General features: G+C 41.2%; 1 protein-coding gene across 1 annotated transcript; it reads left to right on the top strand.

The window, feature by feature from the left end:
* The first annotated feature begins 8119 nt into the window (after positions 1–8119).
* Positions 8120–16889, top strand: nr1d4b (nuclear receptor subfamily 1, group D, member 4b). The gene is made up of 8 exons (XM_061923691.1): positions 8120–8612; positions 12473–12784; positions 12871–12959; positions 13066–13210; positions 14591–15144; positions 15229–15414; positions 15501–15711; positions 15799–16889. Exons 1-8 carry the CDS (start codon positions 8594–8596, stop codon positions 15993–15995), a joined length of 1713 nt encoding a protein of 570 aa, XP_061779675.1. The 5' UTR covers positions 8120–8593; the 3' UTR covers positions 15996–16889.
* The last annotated feature ends 2338 nt before the right edge of the window (positions 16890–19227 follow it).

The following is a 19227-nucleotide window of genomic DNA, read 5'->3' as shown; positions in this document are numbered from 1 at the left end:
GGGGCCAAAATTAGAGAAGAAAATGTGTCTGGGGGCCGGCATATCTATTTTTAGGAAAACTAATACAAAACCTCACAATAAAGTCTGATTGAATGCTAAAAATGTTATGACAGACCGCCTTAAAAACGGAATGGAATTTTAAATTGTTCTATGAACGATAAAATCTTGAATATTGAGAACATATGAACGTCACACCCCCTCTCAATCGACATATTTTACAATCAAGCCAAATGCAACAAAAATGCAACAAACACAGCGAAATATGAACGTGAAGGATTAAAAAAACCCATCTACAATCTGATATATCTGATACATCACAAAGCTTTAGAACTTTGTTGTAAAAATCTCCTTCCGTGTCTGTCCCTGACACCCACATTTCAGGCTGGCCGCTCTGGAAACACTCTGTGGAAACGCTCCCCACCCACACTGCTTGGTGCCTCGTCTGGCCTGCTGTGACGTAGATTACCATAGTAACTAATAGGGTTGTACGGTATACGGGTATTAGTATAGTACCGCGATACTATTGAATCATATTCGATACCATACCGCCTCTGAAAAGTACCGGTCCGCCACACCCTAAGATTTTTTGTTAAAATAAAACCAATAATGCAATTTTTTCTGGTCCCCTTTATTTACAAAAGTATCGAAAAGTATCAAAATAATATTGGTATCAGGGCAACACTAGTCACTAAAATATCATGCAAAAGCGCAGTATCCAACCATTGAAATACGTTGTATAGCTCAAGACTTATGGTCAATAGAAAACATCACTACACATCATAATGGCAGCTACACTTTCCATCTTAAAGATCTAAAAAAGTTATTTGGGAATGTCCGGCGGGCCAAATTGAAAAGCTTAACGGGCCTTAATTTGCCCAGGTCTGATCTAAGCCATACATCACACAGTCCTATGCAAAGCGTCAAATGCAGTGGTGTAAAGCACGTCGCCACTGGACTCTTGAGCAGTGGAGACGTGTTCTCTGGAGTGATGAATCACCCTTTTCCATCTGGCAATCTGATGGACGAGTCTGGGTTTGGAGGTTGCCAGGAGAACGCTACATTTCGGACTGCATTGAGTGTGAAATTTGGTGGAGCAAGAATAATGGTGTGGGGTTTTTCTTCAGGAGTTGGGCGTGGCCCCTTATTTCCAGTGAAAGGAACTTTGAATGCTCCAGGATACCAAAACATTTTGGACAATTCCATGCTCCAACCGTGTGGGAACAGTTTGGAGCGGGCCCCTTCCTCTTCCAACGTGACTGTGCACCAGTGAACAAAGCAAGTTCCATAAAGACATGGATGACAGAGTCTGGTGTAGGTAAACTTGACTGGCCTGCACAGAGTCCTGACCTGAACCCGATAGAACACCTTTGGGATGAATTAGAACGGAGACTGAGAGCCAGGCCTTCTCCACTAACATCAGTGTGTGACCTCACCAATGCACTTTTGGAAGAATGGTGGAAAATTCCTAAAAACACACTCCGCAACCTTGTGGACAGCCTTCCCAGAAGAGTTGAAGCTGTAATAGCTGCAAAAGGTGGACCGACATCATATTGAACCGTATGGGTTAGGAATGGGATGACACTTCAAGTTATATCGTGGCGCAGTGGAAGAATGGCCGTGCGCGACCCGAGGGTCCCTGGTTCAATCCCCACCTAGTACCAACCTTGTCATGTCCGTTGTGTCCTGAGCAAGACACTTCACCCTTGCTCCTGATGGGTGCTGGTTAGCGCCTTGCATGGCAGCTCCCTCCATCAGTGTGTGAATGGGTAAATGTGGAAGTAGTGTCAAAGCGCTTTGAGTACCTTGAAGGTAGAAAAGCGCTATACAAGTACAACCCATTTATCATTTATTTATATGTGAGTCAAGGCAAGTGGCCAAATACTTTTGGCAATATAGTGTAGATACATATTTAGTGTGTAACCTGTGAATTTTTACTTCATCTGATTTTGAAATAAAAATTGGAACTACAAGGCGAGAAAGATTTTATTTATTTATTCACTTTATAAATAAAGTTGATTTGATTTGATTTGATTCCACTTTTTGTTCCCCTTCATATAACCACGTTGAGAGGGGTATGCTATGTCTTGTTTTCCCCGCAGGGTGGTGCTGTCGTAGCGAGAAACTGGGTCAACAGGCGTTACGGTGTCACCTATTTATTATGAAAATGTACTTTCTGTCCTAAGAAAAGCACATATTTAAGTTGTGACCGTGTTACTTTTAAACAGGATGTGAAGGTGAACACATACGTGGTAGGTATTCACTGATATAACGCAAATGTTCTCGATGTTCTAGTGACCCAATTTGGCATGACCCAAATTACAAAAGCGGGCTTTATAGTTTATTTATTTATTTCACAGATCCTGCCGCTTGAATCACATTCATTTGTGTTTTATTTTTCATTGTTTTTACGCTCGTGTTTCCACAAGCAGCTTCTGACCTACATTCGGTCCGTCCCAGTCAATCTGCGCCAATAGTTCGGCTGTGTGCAAAAACAACACAATCTGGAGAGAGGAGAAACGTGACATGGTGGTGAGGACATGGGGGGGAGGGGAGGGGGGGAGAGAGCCGGCGGAAGTCACGCTGAGCACCGCCCACTTCGCACGTGCAGGCCTCTGACAAGCGAAGATCGTCTATGACGGAACAGCAGCACTCACTTGCCACACGCAGAGGTATTCATTGATTCATGCGTCAAACACGGAAGGAATGCAGACATGCTTTCAACCATCCAGTCAATGCAGTCTTGTGGTTCATTCATACTAAGCAAGTTAGTTTGTAGTATAAACTAGAAATAATAATGTTAGTAAAAAGAAAATATTCAACCCCCATTTAAAATAAATGTATTTTCAATATATATATATATATTTATATAATATATATATATATATATATTTTTTATATACCTGTAGTATTGTAATGTGAAATAGTATTATACACATGGAAACAACAAAAGAAACCCACTATACAATATTTTCTGTTTGTGAACTATTAGTCTATTTTGGAAAAAAGTTTCTCGCAATTTTAAGTCAATTTCCAAGTTGTGGTTTAGCAGTTGTTTGGCTGCTAAACCATTCGACCATTAAATAGTCCACCGGAGACTGTTGAAGTAGTCAGAACTTTTCGGTATTTGTAAGTTAGTAATTTACATTGTCTAGGTCAGGGGTCGGCAACCCGCGGCTCTAGAGCCGCATGCGGCTCTTTAGCGCCGCCCTAGTGACTCTCTGGAGCTTTTAAAAAAATGTATGACAAATGGAAAAAGATAAGGGGAAAAAATATATTTTTTGTTTTAATATAGTTTCTGTAGGACAAACATGACACAAACCTCTCTAATTGTTATAAAGCACACTGTCAGCTTCACGGATTCGAGTATTTGGCGAGCGCCGTTTTGTCCTACTAATTTTGGCGGTCCTTGAACTCACCGTAGTTTGTTTACATTTATAACTTTTCTCCGACTTTCTCGGACGTGTTTTATGCCACTTCTTTTTCTGTCTCATTTTGTCCACCAAGCTTTTAAGGTTGTGCGTGAATGCACAAAGGTGAGTTTTGTTGATGTTAATGACTTGTGTGGAGTGATAATCGGGCATATTTGGTCACTGCATGACTGCAAGCTAATCGATGCTAACATGCTATTTAGGCTAGCTATATGTACATATTGCATCATTATGCCTCATTTGTAGCTATATTTGAGCTCATTTAGTTTCCTTTAAGTCCTCTTAATTCAATTTATATCTCATACTATCTGTATGTAATACGGCTTTTATTTTTTTGCGGCTCTATAGACAGATTTGTTTTTGTATTTTTGGTTCAATATGGCTCTTTCAACATTTTGGGTTGCCAACCCCTGGTCTAGGTTGTACCAGTGACGTGCGGTGAGGTTCATGGCTGGTGAGGCACTGACTTCATCACAGTCAGATTTACAAACATATGAACCCTAAAGAGTATCTTATTCACCATTTGATTGGCAGCACTTAACGGGTTATGTTTAAAAGCTCATACCAGCATTCTTCCCTGCTTGGCACTCAGCATCAAGGGTTGGAATTGGAGGTTAAATCACCAACAATTATTCCCGGGCGCGGCGCCGCTGCTACCCACTGCTCCCCTCACCTCCCAGGGGGTGAACACGGGGATGGGTCAAATGCAGAGGACAAATTTCACCACACCTAGTGTGTGTGTGACAATCATTGGTACTTTAACTTAACTTTAACTTTACACATACAAACTGTAGCACACAAAAAAGCACATTTAATAAAAAAAACTTTATTATGGTCTTACCTTTACATATAAGTGCGGGAACAGTGGTGTTCGTGTTGGAGGAGTTGTGAATGAATGAAATATGAAATCCGTGCTGCAGTCTGCAGGTGTACCTAATGTTGTGTCCCTGCAGTCGTTCACGGCTCCTCCGGCGCGAGCAATGTTGTTTTTGCACTTTTTGGCTTCTTGTTAAGTGACTTTTTTTGGGTGGATTCGGTCTTGCACGTGGAGGGTTTGGGTGTGGGCTTTGGTTGGTGTGGCGCTCCCGTCGGGGGGTGCAGTCTGCGGCGGAGGTGCATTAACCGGCACCAGGAGGCGGGATTACGCGAGCCTCACACAGTGCGTCTTCGCAGCAGTTTTATGATTGCTCAGCACAAGAAATACGTTACACACATACAGTTGTTGACAAAATACACTGTACATTATATACCTCAGCTAACTAAACTATGGAAATGTATAATATAATTCATATAGCAATACAGTCTCACTGCACAGCAGGCCAGCAGTTAGCTGAGTCCGGAATCCATGGTGAGGCACAATTGAGTGACATGCCTCAACTGGCTGCTGATCACCGCACCGTCTCTTCTCAGTATTTGAACGGAAAATGTGAAAATTCAGCGATTTTGAATAAAAATAATCTAAAACTGGTGAAGTTAAATGGAAAATAGCTTTATAGTATAATCACTGGATACAAAAAACAATTTTTATTTGATTTTATTTTTTTACATTTGACGTGCGGTCACCTGCCTCTAGTGACCGCACGTCACTGAGTTGTACCTATGGACGTTTAGAACCCTATTTTCAAAACGATGTAGTACAGGGCTATTCAAATCGAAATTAGGCCCAAAAATGACACCCGACTGATTTAAAAACCATGTAATATATTTTTGTCCCAGATTCCTGAAAACACTAGAATGCTGTCTAATAGATTATCATTTTTTGTGGTTAATAGCAATGTCCAAAGTGTGGCCATGGGAGCCATTTTTGGCCCAAGCTGACATGTTGGCATCTTCTTCAAATAGCTTGGCGTATATTGACCTACACTGGATTGGTTTTAGCATATATATAATATATAAACACCAAGACCACCGAAAGGTTTAGAACGTTTTTCTCTTTTGTTTGCACATTAGAGCATGAAACAATAGATTACAATACTGAAAATTCGGACACATTTTCTACTACTAAAAATTACTTTACAACTACTATTTGGATTATATTATTATTGTATTATTATTTTGAGTGTGAATGAGTGTAAATGGGGAGGGAGTTTTTTTTTGGGTTGGTGCACTAATTGTAAGTGTATCTTTTTGTATTTTATGTTGATTTAATTTAAAAAAAAACAACAACAAAAAAACGATACCGATAATAATAAAAAAAACGATACCGATCATTTCTGATAGTACATTTTAACGCATTTATCAGTCGATAATATCGGCAGGCCGATATTATCGGACATCTCTAGTAGTGACCATTAGGGATGTCCGTTAATGGCTTTTTTGCCGATATCCGATATTGTCCAACTCTTAATTACTGATACCGATATCAACCGATACCGATATATACAGTCGTGGAATTAACACATTATTATGCCTAATTTGGAAAACCCGGTATGGTAAAGATAAGGTCCTTTTAAAAAAAATAAAAAAAATAAAATAAGATAAATAAATTAAAAACATTTTCTTGAATAAAAAAGAAAGTAAAACAATATAAAAACAGTTACATAGAAACTAGTAATTAATGAAAATTAGTAAAATTAACTGTTAAAGGTTAGTACTATTAGTGGACCAGCAGCACGCACAATCATGTGTGCTTACGGACTGTATCCCTTGCAGACTGTATTGATATATATTGATATATAATGTAGGAACCAGAATATTAATAACAGAAAGAAACAACCCTTTTGTGTGAATGAGTGTGAATGAGGGGAGGGAGGTTTTTTGGGTTGGTGCACTAATTGTAAGTGTATCTTTTTGTTTTTTATGTTGATTTAATTTAAAAAATAAAAAAAAATACGATACCGATAATAAAAAAAACGATACCGATCATTTCTGATATTACATTTTAACGCATTTATCGGTCGATAATATCGGCAGGCCATATTATCGGACATCTCTAGTAGTGACCATTAGGTATGTCCGATAATGGCTTTTTTGCTGATATCCGATATTGTCCAACTCTTAATTACCGATACCGATATCAACCGATACCGATAAATATACAGTCGTGGAATTAACACATTATTATGCCTGATTTGGACAACCAGGTATGGTGAAGATAAGGTCCTTTAAAAAAAAAATGTTTTAATTAAATAAGATAAATAAATTAAAAACATTTTCTTGAATAAAAAAAAAAGTAAAATGATATAAAAACAGTTACATAGAAACTAGTAATTAATGAAAATGAGTAAAATTAACTGTTAAAGGTTAGTACTATTAGTGGACCAGCAGCAGGCACAATCATGTGTGCTTACGGACTGTATCACTTGCAGACTGTATTGATATATATTGATATATAATGTAGGAACCAGAATATTAATAACAGAAAGAAACAACCCTTTTGTGTGAATGAGTGTGAATGAGTGTAAATGGGGGAGGGAGGTTTTTTGGGTTGGTGCACTAATTGTAAGTGTATCTTGTGTTTTTTATGTTGATTGCATTAAAAAAAACAAAAACAACAAAAAAACGATACAATAAAAAAAAACGATACCGATCATTTCTGATATTACATTTTAACGCATTTATCGGTCGATAATATCGGCAGGCCGATATTATCGGACATCTCTAGTAGTGACCATTAGGGATGTCCGATAATGGCTTTTTTGCCGATATCCGATATTGTCCAACTCTTAATTACTGATACCGATATCAACCAATACCGATATATACAGTCGTGGAATTAACACATTATTATGCCTAATTTGGACAACCAGGTATGGTAAAGATAAGGTCCTTAAAAAAAATAAAAAAATAAGATAAATGAATTAGAAACATTTTCTTGAATAAAAAAGAAAGTAAAACAATATAAAAACAGTTACATAGAAACTAGTAATTAATGAAAATGAGTAAAATTAACTGCTAAATGTTAGTACTATTAGTGGACCAGCAGCACGCATAATCATGTGTGCTTACGGACTGTATCCCTTGCAGACTGTATTGATATATATATTGATATATAATGTAGGAACCAGAATATTAATAACAGAAAGAAACCACCCTTTTGTGTGAATGAGTGTAAATGGGGGAGGGAGATTTTTTGGGTTGGTGCACTAATTGTAAGTGTATCTTGTGTTTTATATGTTTATTTAATAAAAATAAAAAAATAATAAAAAACAACGATACAGATAATAAAAAACGATACCGATAATTTCTGATATTACATTTTAAAGCATTTAAATCTTTAAAGCATTTAAAGACATCCCTAGTGACCATGTTATGAACATTTAAAAAAATTAAGAAAATCGGCAATACTGTCGATTATATGAAAGATGTGATGTGTATATTGCACCTTTAAAATGTATTGCACTGTTAATTGCATTGTTTTTGTTGTTGTTTTTATGTCGTCCCAATTGCCATTCAATAGCATGAGGCCGTGTGTCTACATTGCGTGAATGAACATAACAAAAACATGCCATGCGATATGTTGAAAGAAACATCCTCTCATGTCATTTCCCTGAAAACCACCCAGATTTTCCAACCAAGTGAGACGTCTCTCCTGCCATCTCCCGTCTTTCCCCAGCCCGCCCCCACCCACGGGCGAGCCCGGGCCGCCTATTAGCATAAAATGTGTGTCAGTAGGGCAGCACCAACTCACATGCCTCTCGCACATGCAGTGGGGTTGTGTTTTTCTTTTTCTTTTTTTTAAGGCCGCATTCCAAATGTGGGAGCGGACCAATGGGCTGCGTCCACGCCAGGCTCTCCGCCAATGAGAGGCCGAGCACGGGGCAACCCGTAGCGTGGGGCGTCGCTGATACGCAAGCAGGCGGTGGAGGGCGCTCGCGAAAGGGGAGCAAAGGGAAAAAAACCCGGTCACATTTCTCCGGCACCTGAAAACGTGCTAGTTATTTCAGGACGCGTGTTGCTTATTGATGAGCGGGGGTGTGTTTAAACTACTTGTAGCCATGGTATCATGGTGACTGTACAAGCGGTTCAGTGTCACACAGCCTTTGGAGGAGACACACACAGACTCTCAGCAGGACCTTGAACATTTCTTTTTGCCTCTCAGCAACAACTCGTCTGTGGGATACTCTCTCCATGAGTCTTTCGCCTGCTTCTACCAGACTACTCTGAAAGAGGCTTTAGATATTACAGAACTGAGCGAACCAAGACAAATCGATCTACTCGGGAACATGGACAACAGCCCAGGTGGTGAGTACCATTAGACACTTTTTTTTTTTATTTTTTTTTTAATTAAAAAATATTTCATTTCTTACAAGGTTAATGTGTGAATAGAATAACTATATTTAAAAAAAAAAAAAAAATACTTTTTTTTTAATAATAATTTGAATGACCTGTTTTTAGGAGACGTGCATGTAAACGAACTCAAGCCAATTTCCATCAATTGCTTTATTTATAAAAGCGTACGTCACGCAGCTATCACCCAATATGGCGAGGCGAGAAAACAATCATGGGCGCCTCTAAAAAAAAAAAAAAAAAATCCCAATGGAGCTATTAAAAAAGGAGCGCCCTTCATGGTTTGGTGTGGTCATGTCTGTCTCACTGGCGATAAAAAAAAACTCATCAAAGTATCATGCGGCGGATTTTCAACACGCAGGCAACAGGCTCCGCCCACGGCGCGCCAGCACGTGCACACAACCTCGTGGTCCACGTGTGGCGCATGATTCCCCTCTCCAAGCCCCGCCCCTTGTACGGCGCTCCTTTTTCCTCCTCTGCACATTTTTGTCATTGACTGAGAATACAGTAAACGGGCAAATTAGAGCAGTTCAAGCGTGGAAAAATAAGTCGACAAAAGCAAAACTAGGGGTAACACTTTAGTAAGGGGAACATATTCACCATTAGTGAATGTGTGTGTGTGAATGGGTGAATGTGGAAATAGTATCAAAGCGCTTTGAGTTCCTTTAAAAAAAGGTAGAAAAGCGCTATACAAGTACAACCCATTTACCATTATTTAGTTGCTTATTAACATGCAAATTAGTAACATATTGGCTCTTAATTAGTCATTATTAAGTACTTATTATTGCCTTATTCTGCATGCCCTTATTGACTAAGAGTCTTCCCTCAATAGCCTCAGAATGATTGCTTTATACTACTAAGTAAGGAAGTTGTTGTATATGAATCTCCCTTTAATACCACTTAATGAATATAGTCTGTTGTACATAACCAAACACAAAACTACAATAACCCTAACCCTTATGTTCCCCTAGTGTCCAAATAACTCTACATTAAGTCTTTGTTACTTAGAATATGTTAAACTAGTATTGGATCTCATTCAAACGATACTGTAATCTGGATAATTTACAGTGCGACAGTAGATTATTCATTGAGGTTTCTTGAATAAATTGGAAAAAAACCCAACATATTTGTGAAAATAAACATAGAAGAGAGCTTATCAAGCGAGTATTGACCCAATACTGATGCTACTGTTATCAATACCACCGAATACTAATTTGGGATTCCACTGCACGTGTGCTAGTTTGGTAAGTGGGTCAAGGGGCTTTAAAAGTGTATGTTTACCTCCAGAATTATTTTTAGTTGCTGCACTGATGCGGATTAAACCGTAGTTAGTCTTATTGTTGTTGTAAAGTAACACATTACAATTTTGTGCTACTACTTAAGTTTTTTCTGTTTGCACCTGACTTGCAGGAGCCATAGCATCACCTTGCACACGTTTCAGCTTGCAGGGTTGCTGGCATCTATTGTATTGTATACTGTAGATACACTTCTAAATAAAATTAATAGACTTTGCGCTGCTGTGAACATTTATTTTGATTTACCCAACACTCAACTACAGTAGATCACCGCATATTTGTGTTTGGGTTGAAAAAAAGGCATTATTAGTGTTTTTTTGAGGATTTACTGTATGCGTCGAGAGTCCATGACATTGATATTGTCCCAAATTATAGACATTATGTCCGACAAACAAGAATAACCTGCCTCCCCAGTAGGTCGTAACCTAAATGTCATATCCGTATTAAGTCTGGCAATGGAGGTATTCACGTAGCAGCTTGCGAGATCAGTGGAGGCTCAGGAGGGTTAGTCACCACATTGCCCTTTACTTGCAATTAAAGAAGCATCCTTTCACAAATAAACACACGCAAAAGGCCAGCCTGTCCACGTGCAGTGGGACTTACCGCCCATGCAAAACTGTAAATGTTCACAGAAAAACAGTGGTCAGGGGGAGGGGGTGGTTTCTCTCCCACACATGATGACATTGATGCTCGCTCACCATGCATGGATGCCTCGGAGGCGGGAGTACACGAGAGGGGAAGTCATTAGGAGTTGGCAAAGGGGAGGGAGGCGGGGGTGTTTTATTTATTCTATAGCTCCTATGAGTCATTGCTAGGCCGCAGGTCACATGTTTCAACCTGTGCTCTGACTATACGGCGCCGTATTGCCAGAGCTGGCTTTGACACACATAGTCAGACCGGATTCCGGGAAGTACGATACAGAGGGATGTTTTGACACGAGAGGGATGGGTGTGAATGAAGACTGTGTGCACCACGTGAATGTGAGGTGTGTCTTCCGCGCCGGTGATACACATCTACATAAAACTTGAACTTGTTCACATACACAGACTCGGGTGACTCAACACATGCGACATCAGCGTGTGAGGTCACTGGATGTCAGACAGTGGGGTTGCTGTCACGTAGGCACGCACACACGGCAGGGAGCCTCGACTACCTTGCCGCTCTAGGTTGACACGTGTAAGCCGGGGGAATTAAAGGAGGGAGGCACTTAAAGCTGCAGAGAAATGCAGCACATGTTTCCTCAAGGAGAGGGAGTAGTCGAGCAAGGGGAGGTCTGATCTGTCATCCTCGGATCAGTAAAGGCCATTAGATATAAAAAGAAAAACGACCCAAGGGTAAAAACACTCTTGCCTGCGACAAGAGGATTTCTGGTCATTACCATAGCAGTGTGACAGGTTTTGAGCTTAAACATCTAAAAGTAAAGACGCACGCTACAATGTTTAAATATGACCCAATTCCTGCTTTATTTACAGCTAAAAATATAATATAAAGTCAGCCTTAAAAAAGGTCATAGGGAATATGTTTTACATCCTTATCACTTAATACTACAAAGGCCCCTATATAGTCACTATATATCGTTTTAATATTCAAAGTTATTGTTCAACAACAATGTGTTATCCAGGCAGTCGTGCCTGACATTCTTGCTTTTCTCTGCCTTCTGCATTTCCAACGTGATCTTGCCCTAGCGCTTTATTATTGTACTGCTGCTGTTGTCTACACGAGACTGCGCAAAAACAGCCTTGTGAGCCGGGCGGGAACTGTGTCAAGAGTCCATGTGAGCTCACGGTCAGGTGGCTGGCGGATAGATGGGTCCGCATGCTCGGAGCCAAAGAGGAGCGGGAGGGAGGGAGGAGATGGTGGGAGGGGAGGAGGATGCAGAAGGAAGGGAGGGAGGCGTAAGGATTGTGATGAAGTGAAAGCAAGCAGGGAGGGAGTTGGCTGGCTCAGCCTGCACGTGAGCACAGTCCCTCAACTTGTGGCTGCAAAACAAGGGGGCTGGAAGGGAGATGCAATCTGGGCATAGGGCATTTCCAACTTAATCCGACATCTTTAGAAAAAGGCCAATTTATGGCACATATTTGCCTGTGGCACATGTTTTTGAACATATAAGACACTCATTGAAACACTTGAATATATACATAAATGTAATATGCACAGCTAATAAATACAAAAACATAATTTGACACAGATTTTAATAAAAAAGTTGACCAACCACAGCTTTTACAATCTCAATCGCCACATTGCGAGGTTTGATATTTTTGAATGTGCGCAGTAATAATAGGCCGGAAAATGCCTCAATACCAAACCAAATGTTTCAAACAACAAATACGCATTATCGTACGTGAACAACCAAATTATAGTACTTCTGTCTGACGAACCAGAATAACCCGTCTCTGCGGTACCTCAAAACATGATGAGTTTTCAAAGGTTTGCTGAGAAAAGTAATATTTCAGGAGAACCTTACTCAACATTTAAATATAGGTCAACTAAATGGTTGCCCCCCTGTGTCTCTCTCTGCAGGTGGTGTCATCCTCTATGCCGGCTCCTCTGGCAGTGCCAGCCCAAGTCCTGGCAGCCCCTCCAGTGGATACCAGACACAGTCACCCTCCTCCCACTCACAGCCCTCGTCCCCAGAGGGTGTTTCCTTTCAGGAGATTGGGGCCATGAGACAGGGAGGGGAACAAAGGAGAGGGACGCCTTCCCCGAAAATGGTCTTCCAGTTTCCCGAGGTGAACAATGCTCCAGCTGCCCACGTTGCAATGGTGTCATCAGCAACCTACAACCACCCCACGGTGGCCAAAAGACCTTGTGGTTTTACTGGCACTTTCCCAAGTAAGTGCTCTCCTTTGTTGTCTACCCCCCGGCAGTCAACCATTGAACTCTCCTCTCAAACGACGTATCTATTTCAACCTTCACAGAAACTGGAGGGATGGTGCTTCTATGCAAGGTGTGCGGTGACATCGCATCTGGGTTCCATTACGGTGTCCATGCCTGTGAGGGCTGCAAGGTGAGCATCAACAACACAGCATTAAGTCAACCAGTTCTTGGAACAAGTGTGTACATTTCCATTATAGATAAAAACTGTATTTACATTCCTTCGCTTCCTTCTCCAGGGTTTCTTCCGACGCAGCATTCAGCAGAATATCCACTACAAGATGTGTGTGAAGAATGAAAACTGTCTCATCATGCGCATGAACCGAAACCGATGCCAACACTGCCGCTTTAAGAAGTGTCTCTCCGTGGGCATGTCCAGAGATGGTGAGCGACCATTTGCAGACACATAGGAGAGCATCGCGTTTATTTTTTGGATCAAATTGATACTTAATTAGGAAGGCCTACTCCACAATGTAACGCCAAAATCACAGTTCGGTACATACCTCTGTTTTAAGGTCACGGTTCAGTTCTTTTGGGGTATTTTACCAGAAAGGTCAAGCATACCCAATTAGAATACAATAACATTCTGTTTGGCCCGATTGCTAGCCCTGACTCCTGTATTTATATTTTGAAGATGTGACTATATCTCAAGGCAGTCACACTTACTGTCCCTCACTTAATGTGTGTGGGAAAAACTAATGTTCCTTACCGAAAAATCTGATTACGGACACATGTACAGTTACACCTCGAACAACACATCCTCTTATTCTTTTTGTCTCTCTCCGTTATTCTCCCTTGTTCCTTTTCTTATGTTTCTACATCGGTTAACATTTGCCTGATTTATGGCTAAAGGAGATTGAAAGTACCAGTAGTCATTAGTCAATAAGAGACAGTGGCTAATAGTTATTTTGGGAAACTGGGACACAGGAGTCGTTGATGACACATTCAGCATGATGTAGAGTCTCACCTTTTATTTAATTCAATCTTATATTACATTGACACATGAGTCATTTGAAAGATTGGGTTATTTTACCCCTGATGAATCATTAAAAAAGGGAGTCTGCTCAAATTTAAAGTGCATGCAGTATGCTTAACCTGACTGCAACCTCATGGGATATGGGAAAACTAAGTGATGATAAATCATCTCTTTTTTGGGGGCAAGTATTTTTATTTGACCCCAAAAAGCCAGAAGTTACTGTCGAGTGAAAAATCACCTGATAATTCAGCAAATCACCACAGGGTAGCTGTATTATTAGAACCCGTCCAATAGAAGTGATTGATGGTTCTAGGCAAATCTGCTACAATTTAGTTGCTCCTTGTTTTAATCTCACATCTTTGAGTTTTGTTTTTTTTACATACATTTGATCCCAAACTCAATTAATTTTCTAATCTGCACCTCCTTTTTAACCTTCTCCTTATTCACTTCAAAAATAACATCATATTTAGCGCTTTTGACCCAGTGACCTAATTCCTTACAAAAGAGAGCCAGTGCTCAATGTTGAGGCTGAAAGCCAGGGAGACTGGGGGAGGTGCAGTAGCATATAGCTTGCTATAAATAGGCCTGTCAGTGTAGGAGCCAGCAGTAAACAAAAGTGGGGGAGGGAAGATTGTAATGCTGAAGGGCAGGATGAAGCTGTCAAATGAAGTGCATATTGTGGTTTGACAAATGTGAGTCAAACCACTTTTATACATTAGCTTGTGCAATGGATTCTTGTGAGACAAATGTTAACAGAAGATGCTCTTTCTTTGGTTGGTCTCCTTCAGCTGTGCGTTTTGGCCGTATTCCCAAACGAGAGAAGCAAAGACTATTGGATGAGATGCAGAGCTACATGAACAGTCTAAATGAATCAGCCTCCATGGAGATGGAGGTGTCACCTCCCTCCGACACCCGCTGCAGCCCACAGAACCAGACGAACGAAGTAGCGGGCTCCATCAGGCAGTCATACCAAAGCGGCTTAATCAACAGCGAGAAGAAACCTCTCAAGAGGCCAGCCAGCAACAGCAACCACGGCACCTCTTTCCAGAACAATCCGGTTCAGGAAAGCTCCCCACCACACACAACGGCCAATGCACAGCACACATTCCAGAGGGATCTGACGTCAGGATACAATGTCCCCTCAAAGTGCCCCGTCGCCCCCACCAATAATGACAACACCATCAATAACAACATCAATGTGTCCAAGTACAGCTTCACCAATCAGAATCAGTGTCCAGTCAGTGGGAACATTTCGCCTCAGCCCTATGCACCCAGTCAAAAGACTGATTCCCAGAATCAAAACTCCTGTCCTTGGAAGCTAAATGGTGGAGCCAAAGTGCTGGTAAGCCTCTTAGCACATTTAATTCATGTCCATATTAGTGAATGTCCCTTTATTGAATATCTTCCTTTTTATCTTCTGTGACAGGCATGTCCACTCAATTCTTGTCCGGTGGCTCCAGCCAGTCGCTCCAGTCAGGAAGTGTGGGAGTCTTTCTCGCAGTGCTTTACCCCAGCTGTCAAAGAAGTAGTGGAGTTTGCAAAGAGCATCCCAGGCTTCCAGACCTTAAGCCAACAGGACCAAGTCATGTTACTCAAATCTGGCACATTCCAGGTATGTAAATCAAAGCAGATGCTGTGCGCTTAACTTCAGTTTTGTCAACTGGAGTATTTGCTGATCTGGGTTTGTTGTATTTGCAGGTGTTGATGGTGAGATTCTGCTCATTATTTGACGCCAAGGAGAGGAGTGTAACCTTTCTAAACAGACAGACATACTCCCTGGCGTCACTACGAGCGCTGGGCATGGGCGTTTTACTGGATGCCATGTTTGACTTCAGTGAGAAGCTAGGATCTCTTGGTTTGGAGCCAGATGAGATGGCGCTTTTCATGGCTGTTGTGCTGGTTTCAGCTGGTAAGACTTACACTTGTTCACACAAATAACCAAAAAGAAACATGAAACACATTTGTCTAAACTGCGTTTCTAATTCATTTTCCGCAGATCGCTCTGGTATAGTGGATATGGGAGCAGTGGAGCAGCTGCAAGAGAACCTCATAAAAGCCTTGCGCTCGCTCATCACAAGTCGCAGACCGGACGACAGCACCCTCTTCCCAAAGCTGCTGCTCCGTTTGCCTGACCTGCGGACCCTGAACAACCAGCACTCTGATAAGCTTTTAGCATTCCGCATAGATCCTTAAACAAGCACAAGGCCAATGTCCTACTGCGATGCCTTGCTTTCGGGGAGCTTCCTTGCTTCCCCATTCATTTAGCCACAGACACTGGCCTCTGCATGACGGACCGAGTGTGATGCTGTAAGAGAGGGGGCAATGAAACATATCACTAAGGGATGGGGGCTCAGCAGGAGGCGAAAGCCCTTGAACTCGACTGATCTATTGCTTCCAAAACTGTCAAAAAGTACATGAACTGAGTTCTTCCTTGGTTGGTTCAAGTCACCTCCTTTCCTGTTGTTCTTCACTTGGTCCTCCCAACCCACAAGGCAGCCAAGTACACACTCCAACCCAGATGCAAGGAGTCTGTACACACCTTCACCAAGGATGACGTTTGACTCTGCATCCAGCCAGTATAAAGTCCTTCTATAGAAGTGACAGAAAAGCTAAATGAGTGGTCTATGTGCTCCCTGTTAAAATGATCATTTGCTTTTTTCATGTCAATATTAAATCACCCGATTGTGATTGAGAGATGTATAACATTTTTAAGAAATGAGAATATTGTGTTGGTATATGTGCAAATCAGGGAGAACTTATTGGTCATTTTGACCGAGTATGATAGGTTTAAGACATTTTCTGTACATTTTTGTAAATATGCTTGGTCGGTACTCATAGTAGTTTGAAGACTTGTGGATATGTAAATGAAGTTGTTAAGTATTGTATTATGCCAGCATCATTATCAATACATTATAATATGCTCTATAGACTGCAACATGAAGCAGCCTTTGAACCATGCACTCTTTTTATTTGAAAATATATGAAATATATAAAAATATATTGTCAACTGACTGCATCACTTTGTGTATATTTTTTAACTGTTTTGTGGTTACACCATAGAGTACTATTATTAAATAATGTTATAAAGCAAGTTCCTTGTGCTCCTTTTCTTTCCTATTCTCCTAGCGAGATGCAACCATCAGCATTGCCGTGGTGTACGGTGCAGCGGTAACCTAGCAACAGAAGAAACCAGCCAATCATTCACAGAGTCTGAGAGGCATTAGGGGCAAGCAAACATGGAAACAAAATCGCTTGAATTTTGAGTAGGCGATAAAAAAATTGAACGCTGGTATGCAATTTACAAGCTTGCGGAAACCACAGAAGGGGGAGAATTTTGAAAGTGCATTAGGTTAAATGGTATTAAACCCATGCACATACAGTCAGCGTAGCGGACATTTCAAAGAGAAGCTCCCATTGGCACCATGTTCTCTATCTAAAGGAAGGTTTGGGAAAATTCTAACTACAGTTTAGAAACATTATGCAAAAACAGTAACTCTGATCTTCACAACCATTTATATTTCACTGTCTTAGATTTGCTTATTTAGCAATAGCCTATAATGAACTGATATCGCCATTTCAGAATTAATATCACCAAAGTTTCCTTTGCACGCCTTGTCTGACAATACGTGTCTTACTTGATGCTGAGACGACGGAAATAAATCCAAAAGATCATGAACACACTCACAAGCCACCAGGTTGAAATTAATGGTGTGTTCACACTTATAGTTTAGTACTCTGGTCTGTACCAAGAATAGAAACACTTCAGAGTAGGTATGCGTTCACATTTGCATTTTGGCCTGTGGATTAAATAATACTTAGTTAAGCATATTCAGATTCAGTACCCCCCTATGCAACTGGCTGCTTGACTTCCTCACAGACAGACCCCAGTCTGTGAGAGTGGGCAACAACACCTCCACTGCCATCTCCCTGAGCACCGGCTCCCCCCAGGGCTACGTCCTTAGTCCGCTGCTGTTAACGTTGATGACCCATGACTGCTGCGCCAGGTCCACTACCAACCACATTGTGAAGTATGCGGACGACACGACAGTAGTGGGCCTCATCCGTGACAACAATGACATGGACTACAGGGAGGAGGTGAAACATCTGGTTGACTGGTGCAGAACCAACAACCTGGTCCTGAATGTCAACAAGACCAAGGAGATCATCGTTGACTTCAGGAAGCACCAGTCCAGCCACGCTCCACTCTTCATCAACGACACAGCAGTGGAGATAGTAAGCAGCACCAAGTTCCTGGGGGTGCAGATAACTGACAATATAACCTGGTCCCTACACACCGGAGCTCTTGTAAAAAGAGCTCAGCAGCGCATGCACTTTTTGCGTCGTATGAAAAGACCACAGCTCCCTCCCCCCATTCTCAGCACATTCTACAGAGGCACTATAGAGAGCCTGCTGACCAACAGCATCTCTGTCTGGACTGGAGCCTGCAATGCCTCAGACTGGAAGTCTCTCCAGAGAGTGGTGAGGACGGCGGAAAAGATCATCAGGACTCCTCTTCCTCCTATCCAGGAGATCGCAAAAAGCCGCTGCCTGACCAGGGCTCAGAAAATCTGCAAAGACTCCTCCCACCCCCACCAAGGACTGTTTTCACTGCTGGACTCTAGAAAGAGGTTCCGCAGCCTCCGAAGCAGAACCTCCAGGTTCTGTAACAGCTTCTTCCCTCAAGCCGTAAGACTCTTGAACGCATCATAATTAAATTATCCCCTCAACTCCCCCCAAAATGGATTAACTCGCTGGAATAAAAAAGACAATATAACATACATCCATAAACGTGGACGCATGTGAAAAAGTGCAATATATTTATCCGTACAGTAATCTATTTATTTATTTATATATATTTATTTATTTTATATATATATTTATTTATATATGCACCTTATTGCTTTTTTATCCTGCACTACCATGAGCTTATGTAACGAAATTCCGTTCTTATCTGTGCTGTAAAGTTAAAATTTGAATGACAATAAAAAGGAAGTCTAAGTCTAATATGTATAAGTTATGCCCCGATTGGACTGTTCATTGTCCAACGAAAACAAGATGTATTTTGCATCACATACGATCGTACAACTTATGGTTCCATGGCAGAATTTTTACCAGCTGAGATGTCAGCTGGACAAAATCAGACATCAGAAAGTATGCAAGAAGATTGCGTTTTTGACGACTTCCCCAGACTGCAATAAGCAACACAACCCCTTTGCTGAAAATATTAAGTTATTACACTTCTGGACTTGCATTCAACTTTTATTTTTTGATGATTTTGACTGAGATTTCTGTTTTGCACGCATTTGGTGACAACATATTTTATGTTTTGGTGCGTTCGGTGTTCACATTATGTCCTACTCAAGTGCGTTCATACCCGTCTCGGTTGGACCGGCTAAAATGAACTTGAGTCCATTTGCTCTGCTAT

This window comes from Nerophis lumbriciformis, linkage group LG28 (assembly GCF_033978685.3).
Source record: "Nerophis lumbriciformis linkage group LG28, RoL_Nlum_v2.1, whole genome shotgun sequence".
Taxonomy (NCBI): domain Eukaryota; kingdom Metazoa; phylum Chordata; class Actinopteri; order Syngnathiformes; family Syngnathidae; genus Nerophis; species Nerophis lumbriciformis.
This window is presented reverse-complemented; position numbering and strand designations above follow the sequence as displayed.

What these genes read in the sequence shown, in the direction of transcription:
- nr1d4b (XM_061923691.1), top strand. An exon ending in CGTGGGCATGTCCAGAGATG is followed by an intron (nt 13,211 to 14,590) that starts GTGAGCGACCAT and finishes GGTCTCCTTCAG; the next exon opens with CTGTGCGTTTTGGCCGTATT. An exon ending in ATGGTGGAGCCAAAGTGCTG is followed by an intron (nt 15,145 to 15,228) that starts GTAAGCCTCTTA and finishes CTTCTGTGACAG; the next exon opens with GCATGTCCACTCAATTCTTG.